General features: G+C 36.7%; 1 protein-coding gene across 1 annotated transcript; it reads right to left on the bottom strand.

Annotated features, from left to right (window-relative positions):
* Window positions 1–1188: 1188 nt before the first annotated feature.
* Window positions 1189–8973, bottom strand: HELRODRAFT_140496 (hypothetical protein; the record flags this gene model as incomplete). The annotated part of the gene is made up of 5 exons (XM_009022135.1): window positions 1189–1431; window positions 2185–2491; window positions 6420–6576; window positions 8164–8407; window positions 8827–8973. Coding segments are annotated over 5 exons (1098 nt in total), but the record flags the coding sequence as incomplete, so codon positions are not given.
* Window positions 8974–10977: the final 2004 nt, after the last annotated feature.

Genomic DNA, 10977 nt, shown 5'->3' with positions numbered 1-10977 from the left:
TAAGTTTATTTTGAATTTTAATAAACTAAACGATCACCAAAAAACTTAAGTGAGAAAAATCGAAAAAACGAACTACAAACATATTAACGCCAAACATTCGGTAGAATTTATAGAATATTGTATATATTATATTATATACATATATATACATTTATTTATTTATGTTTATATAATATATAATTAACATAAAAATAATGTAAAAAAAGTTCAATCGTTAAAAAGTTTAAAAAAAGTTGTTCAAAAAAAATGATATAACTTGCAATTATTATTATTAATTTGCTTTGGAATGATTTGAAGGTAGAACATTGGAATGGTAATAATGGAACTCAAGTATTATTATATATAAGTGAATGAATGAATGAACGAACGAACGGACAAACGAACGAATGAATGAATGAATTATCTTGATACATGATTAGATACGCTCATTAAATTGCAGCGTAAGATTTGTTATACACTCAATTCCGTATCTAGAATTAAAAGATAACCAACCGTTGTTAAAAAGCTTGACACAGTTTTGCGAAAGAAAAAATTAATTATTGTAATTAAAAGTATGGTGATTATTTTAAATCAATTAAAAAAAATTATGAAATGATGACAACATCAAAGCAATGATATGGTTTGCATTTAAAAATATGCTCTTTTGATATTTATATTCAAGCAAACGCTACGTCTATACCGTACGATGTTTAAGCGATGCTACACTGTAATAGGTATATAGCGTAGTCACTTTAAATTAACAATATTTCTCATTATATGATAAACAAATACAACGACAAGTATTTATGAGAGAATTTTTGAGGTAATGTTCTTTCAAATTATCATTATACTAATTTCATTACAGACATTTCGTTGTCTACAACCAAAAATTCTTATCCAAATATTTGTGGGAAGTCAGAAAGTATTCTTCAGACAAATTTTTTAAAACCAACCTACTTGCATTGAAGTTGATAAAAAATAAATTTCCAAATTTCACCATGACCAGCAGTGAATTACAAGCTCTTAGCAAACCATCGGAGGCACAACCAGTTTGGAGTAGAGCAGCTTCCTCCTTCCACTTCGCCTCTCCATCTTGTATTTCGACCTGTGTCTAGAAAACGGAGAGAACCTCATCCACCATGACGACTTCTCAGTTGGAAATGCACTGTCACTGTAGCCTTCGTTGCAGCAACCTGCTAGCGAACATCTTCGGCAAAGCAAAATTTTTCGAAAAGCTCTTCTGAAGTCCCCGCTGAAGACGGTGTAGATAATCGGATTAAGGAGACTGTTGCAATACCCTAACCAGTTGATGAAACTGGCCAGAATGTATGGCACGCGACACACGTCTCCACAGAAAGGTTCTATCAGGGCCAGTAGAAAAAAGGGCAGCCAGCAGATGACGAAGGAACCGGTGATGACGGCCAACGTACGAGCGGCCTTCCTCTCTCTCGCCTGTTCTCGGCGATGTTTCCTCGTTGATAGTGCGTGGAGGCGTTCCAAACGTTTGATGGATGACGTTTTTTGTAGGTGGTGGTGATGGTGGTGATAAAGTAGTGAGCTGTGTGGATCGTGTTCGTGGTGGTTCAAATAGTGAGTTGAAGATCTGATGCCGTCCGGAAACTTCAAATGAGTATTAGTTGGATTTTTTGCTGGAGATGTTTCCGCAGACGAGGGTTCGATGGTTGAATGGCTTCTGGGTTCTATGGGAATGAGGAGATTGCAGTCGTACTGCGTGTGATGTTTGCGATCTGTGATGTCAGGTTGTCCTTGAGGCTGCTGATGTTCCTGATGCTGGCGTTGAATGTTTGCGTCTTCCGTCTCCACCACGATCAGGATCGGGATGGTTGATCGAGGCTTCGTCAGAAATGTGGATGAAGACTTTTTGGAGAACTTGGATAAGGCATTGTTAGTTGTTGAAGCCGATGCAGGAGCTGTTGTTTTGGAAGACATCTTTAATACGTTATTCTTTTGGTAAAACTCGCTTTTCATGTTAAAATCATTTTTCGAATTATTGTGCGAAAATGCGTCAAAAAGGTTCTCGTTGAAATTACTGTACGTGTGTTTTATGGTGTTCAGAATGCAGTTTTTCGGAATAACCATCTCGCTTCTGCGTCGCTCCGACTTATTTAATGAAGTGGGTATAGTTTTAATCTCGTGAGAGAAAGATCTAGAACGTGTCTGGGATTGTTCTTCTTCATGTTCTACTGAATTTTTTTTCGTTGTTTGATTCTGAATCGAAAGTTCTTCAACATTTTTGTGAAAAATTTGTTGCGACGACATTGTTGAAGTTATTTTTGTTGCGGAAGTTGTTGGCAGTGATAATTTTTTTACTTTCAAAACGGACAGAATGTTTTGAAAACTTGAATGCCGGTTTTTCATCATTTCAACTTTCACATTCTTATCATATTTTTTCGATTTTTTCTTTGCTCGCTCTTTCTTATTTGAGATGTTTTTAAAATATCTGTGATCATTGTTATGTACGCACTCAACGCTTTTTTTACTACTTTCACCACTACTACAACTGCTGCTGCAACTCTTCCTGCTGCTACTACTGCTGCTACTGCTGCTACTGTAGCTACTATTTGCACTTCTTATGCTGAAAGTATCAAAATTTTTGTCGGTATAATCATTATTGTAGGGTTTGTTACCGTGTAGGTAATATAAAAAACTGTTAATGTTGTTGAAGTTGCAAGAATTGTTGTCAACAATGTTGCAGTTGTTGTGTTGAATGAGAGAGTTGATTATGACGGGCGATGAATAATGTCGCGTCTGAGTTACTGGCGCGAATAATTGTTGTCTGCAAGGTTTCTTCATGTCCTCTTGCCCGATGTCTGACTGGTGTTGTGGTTGTTGTTGCTGTTGTTGGTGTTGTGACTGTTGTTGTTGTTGGTGTGGTGATTGTTGTTGTTGTCCTTTGACATTTTGAAGACATTTTGAACGACGACGACGATGATGTCGATGATGGTGGTGATGATGATTACTTTCCGGAGAAGGAAGAGGCAGAAGCAGGTTGGTCATGAGTCTCAGGTGCACGTTTTTTGTGGTCGAACGATTTGGTTGCTGATGCGGTTGCTGAGGCAGCTGCTGAATCAAAGAAATTGGAAATTGATGTGGTGAACAGTATTTGTGTTGTTGCTGCGATTGGTGCTGCAACTGAAGATGTTGGTGGATGTGCTCTATAATCTGCTGGGACAATCTTCTGCGTTCGTTAGGAAGTTTTGTGGTGGTAGAAGAAGATAATCGAAGCAATGGGCTTTCGTTCTCTGTTGATGAGTTATTCATTGTAATCGACGAATTAGGCCGAGTTGTTGTAATTGTTGGGAACGATAGGTTGTGTGAAGTTGCATTTGATGACGTTTTTATTGATGACGTCATCAGCATCGACATTGAAAATTTTCGTGAAGTCCTAGTTAAAGGACAAGATGAAAAAATTTCTGCTCGCTCCGAAGTTGATGTCAGCGCTGCTGTTTTTTGTGACGTTGTTACTGTTGGATTTGTGGTTGGTGGTTTGCAGGTTGATGATTTTGATGATGGTTTTGGTGTGATGGATGTTATGGCTGCTGTGGCGGCTGTTGTGGCTTGTGTGGTTGTTGTGGCTGGCGTAAGTGTGGCTGATGTAAGTGGGCTTGATTTAGAAGTTTTAGAAGCATTTTGGGACAATTCACTTTCGTCCGGTACTACAACAAAGCTAATTCCCGCTGCCGTTTTCGATGCGGTTGCTGTTGACGTTATTGATGTTAGCGACGATGACGCTGACGTTGGAGATAATGTTGACGTTGCACTTGCCAAAGACTCTGACGAATTTTCTTCCTTCAATTTTTTAGTTTTGTAAATTTAAAAAATTATTTGTTAATTTGTAAATTATTAAAATTACGCGTATGTCTTTCCATAGGTCAAATGTGTGGCAAAATAGTTGAAATAGTTTTTGTCTGTAGTTACTCATCAGTTTATGATTGCACATTGTTATTATATCCAAAACATTACTTTAAATATTAACAATTCAAAACGTTTCAAACTGATTCAGTGTCCAGACATGAAGTTAAAAAAGTGCTGAAGTGTATGTCAATGCGTCAAGAAAAATATTTGTGTCATTGGAACGTTCAAAAATGTTGGCGTGGAGAAGCGAAATTTAATTTGCAAAACGTTTGAAGACCTGTTGAAATGTTTGATTGAAGTTGAGGCAGAATTTAAAAACATTATAAACAGTTGCAGTTTTGAAACTAAGCCCAAATACGAAATCCTAGTTAGCGAAAGTAATTTAATTTTTTTCTATTTTAGCGAATTTCGAAATTTTTTTTAAAGTGCATTTCAAAAAAAGCAATTAAGGCTAGTGATTCAATTTGCATTTAAAGTTTTATGCGGTTTATAGCATTATGATGTCGGTGTTTACACGTACGTGATGGCTTTTCATCATTCATGTGCTCCGTTATGCTGCTTGATGCATGCAAATATCTGCAGCAAAAAAATGTCCAGTTGCCTCTCAGGCTGCTTTTGGGACACCTGTGAATGCCAATCTGCTTCTCTACCATCCAATAACATTTTATTTTAAAATTTCCAACATGCGATAAAAGTCTAAATTTTGTTTTAAATTTGTTTTTTTGGCGAGTTAATTGCTATGCAATTATGAGCAGAAAAAAACAGAGCTGATTATGTATCGTTTCAGTACTTGCAACCAACTGTTGTGCCACAATGGATGTAACACAACAAAATTGACACTTTCTATAACTATCAAGACGCTGATGCCAAAAAATAGTAAGTTTGAAATGTAAAACTTAACGAGTTTCGTTTAAACCTTTTATGATATTTTTCAAAATTTCTGTTTAACAATGGCGTGAGTATTTTTTAAAACTCTGCACTATGAGAATTTTTCTTTTATTTTTACCTAAAAGTAGCACCATTTTACGATGATGTTTTTTCAGTATTTGCGGATATTTTCCGTTAATGTTCCCATCACTTCGTCGTCGTCGTCGTCTTCATCATCATTCTCAACATCCTCACTGTCAAAACTTTAATCATAATCATAACTGACACCACAATCATAATCATGACCAGGCAGCACATCACGTGACCTTACATCGACATGGTCTTCCATATTTTTCGCATCTCTGCACAGGACGTCAAGAAGTTGGTCGCCGTACAACGTGATTGTGGCATCGTCTTTCGTCTCGATTGGAAGACGGCTGCTGAGTTCGTTGCTAGAGTTGTTGATGTAGTAGTTGTTGTTGTAAGGGTTGCAGCTGCTGTTAATGTTGTTATTGTTGTAAATGTTGTTGTTGTTGATGGCATACTCGTTTTTTTTATTTTTGACGTTGTCACTTTTGGTTGAGTTTGTGGCTATATTCTTGAAACATTTGTGGATATTGCAGTTGCAAAAATTGTAATCAACATTGTTGTTGTTGTTGTTGTTGTTGGTGGCGCTGTTTTTGTAGTCAACAAAATTTTTGATAACATTTTTGGCGTCGCTGACGTCATCCGTAGCGCGCATATCAGGAAAACTCTTCAGACCATCATTTTCACTCCTCGATTTCAATGCATGTGTAAATTGAAGCAATTCTGGCGACGAGTTGTCGGTCGTAATTTGCAAGGAACAATGCGATTTAAACATCTTTCTGTGAAGTTTCTTCGCTGCCTGTGACGTGCCGATGTTGCGTTTGCTGGTCGTTTGGCGTCCGTCCGCTAATTGGCTTGCTGATTGAGGATCAATTTGCAAAGTTGAGTGTCCATGCAGCCTATTATTTTTAACATGTGAAACATTGTTTACTACGTGCATGGTGTTGTTGCTGCTGTTGTTGTTGTTGCTGCTGTTGTTAGTGTTGTTGTAACATGATGTATCTTTTGTGTGATCGGCAGAGTCTCTTATTGTTCTGACGATGCTCCTGCTATTAAGACATTTTAAAGGTTCATAAGCAGCAAGTTCTACGCAGTTTTTGATTTCAAAATTGTCAATGACATTCTCGGCTGCAGAACTTCTGCCAACGACCTCATCAGCCACATTTGAATTAATAACTGTAGCGTTTGTTGGGGATGGAGTACTAGAGAGTACACTAAAAACTTCATCGTGGATTTGTTGAAGTTGAGGAGAGGGGCAGTTAAGCCTGATTGGATCCTTCACACACTTTTTCATCTTGTCATCAACGCTTTCAACCATAACACTCTCATCACTTTCATGTTTGAAATCTTTCTTTGAAATTGCACCGATATCAACGCAATTGTTATGAGTGGTAGTTGTGGTAGCAGCAAATGAATTGTTGTTGTGAGTTGTAGCGACAGTGGTTGCAGGAGTGTTTAACGTTGTCGTTGTGGTGTTGTTGTGGTTGTTGTTAACGTTAATTTTTAAACTGTTTCTGGAGTTGTGTTTGTTTACATTGTTGACGGTGTCGACCAGCGTTGTGGTCATGATGGTTGTGGTCACCACAGATTGCGTCACCAGTGGTCTGCACTTCAAAATGTTCTTCCTGATTCTCCGCTTGGCCGCTCTGTAGACGCTGATGTAGATGATGATGATGACGACGAGTGGCAGGTAGAAGGCTCCGACAGTGGAGTAGATGGTATAGACTGGATCCTGGCTGATCATGCAGTTTAAGAAGGGGGTCTGATCTACGTTGTGGTCGCTGGTGCGGTTTTTGGTAGCGTAGCTAGTCATTTGGTGGTGCTGATGGTTATTTTTCGGATTGAAATTTTTAAAAGTTGTTGAGTTCACACTGATGTCGTCATCATCTTCATTAAAAAAATCTCTCATTTTGATGTCTTTGTTACTTGATGAACAGTTTAAAATGAGAGAACTTTTGATTTTGGTGTTGTCGGAGCAATTGGTTATTTTTCCTATGCGATGAAGTAAGAGAGGTTCGAGGTTGGACTGCTGTGTTGAATTGTTTTTCAGAGTTTTATTCAAAAGAATATCGTCGAAGATGCAATCAATCTCAACTGTGCAGTTGTCGTTTCGCTGGTCAACTTTGTTAATGACGTTAAGGTCATTATTAAAGTTACTAAAGTTCATACTGGAGTTAAAATTTATTCTGTTGAAAATATCTGGGCGGGTTTCTACAGTTTTACAAATTAAAGTAAAAGTTTTGCAGTTGTTCTGCTTACTGTCTTGTTGTTTTTGATGTCGTTGGTGCTCTTCCAGATGCTGTTGGCATCCTTCTTTTTTGTGTTGTTGTGAAATGCAGGACAATACAAAATAATCAATTTCAAATTTTTGTTGGTGATGGTGCAGTAGGGTTGTAGTAGTTTGGTTTTCTGCTTGTTTGTGTAGTTGTTGAACACTTTTATTCTTTTGGCCTCGTCGAGTTATATTTTGCTGTGCTGTTTGACGTTTTAAAAGCCGCCGAAATTGAATAAGTGGCTGTTTTTTAAGTGGCTGTTTTTTTGTCAAGTGTCTATTGTTTGTATGCTTGGAGAGGCTGAACTGGTGTTGTCTGTCGTTGTTGCTGTTGTTTGTGTTGTTGCTGTTGTTTGTATTGTTGCTGTTGTTTGTGTTGTTGCTGGTAGAATTCTCAGTTGGGTCTTTTTTCATATTTTTATATTTTTTATTACTAAATTTTTGATTTTCTATGATTTTTAAAACTTTTTCGTCCCATTTGTTCTCATTCAAGAATGTACATGCAAATACATTTACACTTTTAAACGTGTTACTCTGCGCTCCAGTTCGGCAGCGCATCCAGTTATTTGCACTGTGATGATCTCGGTTACTACCAACGTGAAGACGTAATTTGTAAAAACCTATGCTGTTGATGAGTTCATTAACGTTTCTTCTTTCATTTCGTACATTTTCAACACCAGGTTTGTTCTCATTTTGAAAATAATTCACGTTTCTCATTGCACGCCCATCAGTTACAACAGCGTAAAGGATGTCGCCATTGAAGATATTCACGTCGCTCCTGTTTTCAAACTTGTAATTGCTCTCGTAAAAGTCACCAACGTTTTTAGCGAATAACTGGCACGTGAACGAGTCATTGTTCATCATCGTTATCTCACCTTCCTCCAACAAACTCGCATCACTTTTGCTTGAGTTTTCGACGTCATCAGATGACTTCAAGTGATCAAATTCACAAGCAGGGTCACAATTTTTATCCAAATTTTCAAGGCAATTAACAAAAGTGACACACCTATCAGCGTCGTCATCCTGTGAACCACCGCTACCGACACTCCCACCAATACCACCACCACCAATAACAACACCACCACCATTCTGCCTCCATCCCATTAGTGGAGGCAAGCAGATAATGGCGGAGATCCCCCAACTAAGGATGATCATGACGACGATGGTTTTGAGGGGCCGATGGTGTACATAGTTGACTTTGGTGACAGCCCAGTACCTGTCCAGTGCGATTGCCACAAGGTGTAGGATGGAGGCAGTGCAGCACAAGACGTCCATCGACGTCCAAGCGTCACATGCCGCTCGACCCAGCAGCCACACGCCTGTTATCTAAGCGAACGACGAAGTTGTGTGTGGTGGCTGGTGTGGTTCTGGTGGTTTTGGAATAGTCATTTAATCATTTTTTTTGTCAATCTCAATAATGTTTCGTGGAGTGTTTTAACATTGTCCAATTTCGGTTACAACATAAATTGTTTGCTTTTTAAGTTAGTTTTTAATAATAATAAAAGATAGTTTTTTCTTTTTCACACATTTAAAAAAATTTCAATTAAAATCATGTTTGAATCATAAACTAAATTCGTATTCTAGCTTCACGACACCCAACATCACCAAACAACCAGCGAACCTCATCAAGCCACTACAAAACATAATAAATGATTAAAAAATAATAAATAAATAAATAAATAATAAATAGAATATAAATAAAAAAAAATAAATAAAGAAATAAACACACAACAGCGCAAAGCCACTACTTGTTTCTTGGCAGCCAGTGGCATCACCAAGACGGCTACTAGAAGGTCGGTAACGGCCAATGAAGCTATCAGGTAGTTGGCTACATTTTGAAGGTAGCGTTCCAGCGCGATTGCTGCTATGACCAGCGAATTGCCTGTTGTGGAATATTTGTAATGAGTTTTGCTACATTACAAATAATAATTTGTAATGTAATCATTTATAAAAATATTCATTATTAATAACACAATACAGATTTTATACAATACAATACAATAATAATACAATGCAATATAATACGAAATAATAATTTGTAATGTAACAAAATTTTTTTATCAGAAGTTCTAATAGCAGACAGGTGGTGTACGTAAATATGCGTGAGTTCACAAGTCTCGCAATTACAATGCGGTAAGCGAGAATCTCTCTGCATTTGATCTCGGACACCGCGATGACAGGAGCAGGCGTTTAACCGCTACAGCAGCCCGACGCTGACGATGACTAGAATGATAATGAAAACCATATTCGCGACACTTTGATGATAATAAAGATAATTTTGATGACGATGCAATGTTATTTGTAGGCTTATTATTTATTGGTTATAATAATAAAAAGATGTCATTGGCGAACCGATAATCGTGACCAGTATTACGACAGCCAGAATGAAGCAGATTATGATGTTTGCAACAAGTGCTGCTGACGTATCATAGTTGCCGTCATCTGTGGCGTTGATGTTGTTGTTGATGTTGTTGCTGATGTTGTTGTTGTGGATGTTGTCAAGTAGATTCAAGTTAATGTCGTAGAACGTGTTGTTGTTAATGTATTGAAAGTTGCTGGCGTAGGTAACGGAGCTGTAATGATTTGTAGGCTGGTGAAGAAATTCGTAAACCAGAGTGCTTCCATTTATGTCATTGTTGATGATGTCGTTGCTGATGTTGTTGGCGGTTTTCTTGATGTTGCTACTGATGCTGCTCTTGTTGTTTTCGTTGATGATGGTGTTGTTGTTCGGACCGAACTCATTCTTGTCGATGTGTTTGCCGTGTTTGTTTAAGTTTTTTTGTTGGCTATTAATGAAGAAATAGTTCATTTTCATCCATTCAATCATAGTGAAATTTCGGACTTTTTTTCCAATTTTATTCTAATTAGTTTGAAAATGGAGTTAAAAAATTTAGCAAAAAAGGTTTTCATTTTGATCCGTATGCAATTGAGAATGTACATGCATGCAAGAGTTAATTGTCATTTATGTGAGGTACGTGAGGAAGGCAATCCTCAATGATGCAATCACTGAATGTTTCGCAAGTTGAGATATCTTGCTGTATAATAAAATTAAATAAATAATTAATTAATAATGAGGTAATAATTCTGCAATTTAATTCAAAAAATTAAAAATACCAACCAAAAAATGAAAAGCAATAGCAAAAAAAATTGGTACAACTGTTTTGGAACGAAAATTTAACATGCAAAATTAAAATTATGGAAAAAATTTTAAAATTGAAACAAAATTATCGGTTTGGAGTTTCCATCCACCCACCCATCCATCTATCAATCCATACATTCATTCATTCATCCACCCATCCATCAACCCATCCGTTCGCTCATTCACCCATCCCTTCACCCATCCATTCACCCATCCATTCACCCATCCATTCACCCATCCATTCACCCATCCATTCACCCATCCATCCATCCATCCATCCATCCATCCATTTAATCACCGCAAACTCAAGTCCTCTCAGGTACTTTAATTGTTATTTTATTTATACATCTTTGGCATACAGGTCTGTCCTCTCTTTGAACGTTCGCCGATTAAAATCTTCAAAGTTCCATACTTTGCTTACGTTGGGTTTTGTAAAAAGTTATTCTTATCTTTTTATTATTATTATTATCAATATTATTGTTATATATTATTATTATTATTGTTACTATTACATTTTATTTTTAATATGTTATATATATATATATTTTTAATATATATATATATATATCATAACCATTTTTATTTAACCAAAGTTTTGATCGAATTCGTCAACCAAATTTTAAACTAAGTAAATTATTATAACCAAAGGTGAATTTTATGTTAAAAAGTAAATCCGAATCATTTTTTAAAATAATTTTATTATTTACTATTACACATTAAAAAAGCTTTTTTCGTTTTTTTTTAACTTTTCCATAGA

Source organism: Helobdella robusta (assembly GCF_000326865.2).
Source record: "Helobdella robusta unplaced genomic scaffold HELROscaffold_30, whole genome shotgun sequence".
Classification (NCBI taxonomy): Eukaryota; Metazoa; Annelida; class Clitellata; order Rhynchobdellida; family Glossiphoniidae; genus Helobdella; species Helobdella robusta.
The sequence above is the reverse complement of the archived record's forward strand: the minus strand, read 5'-3'. Positions and strand labels throughout refer to the sequence as shown.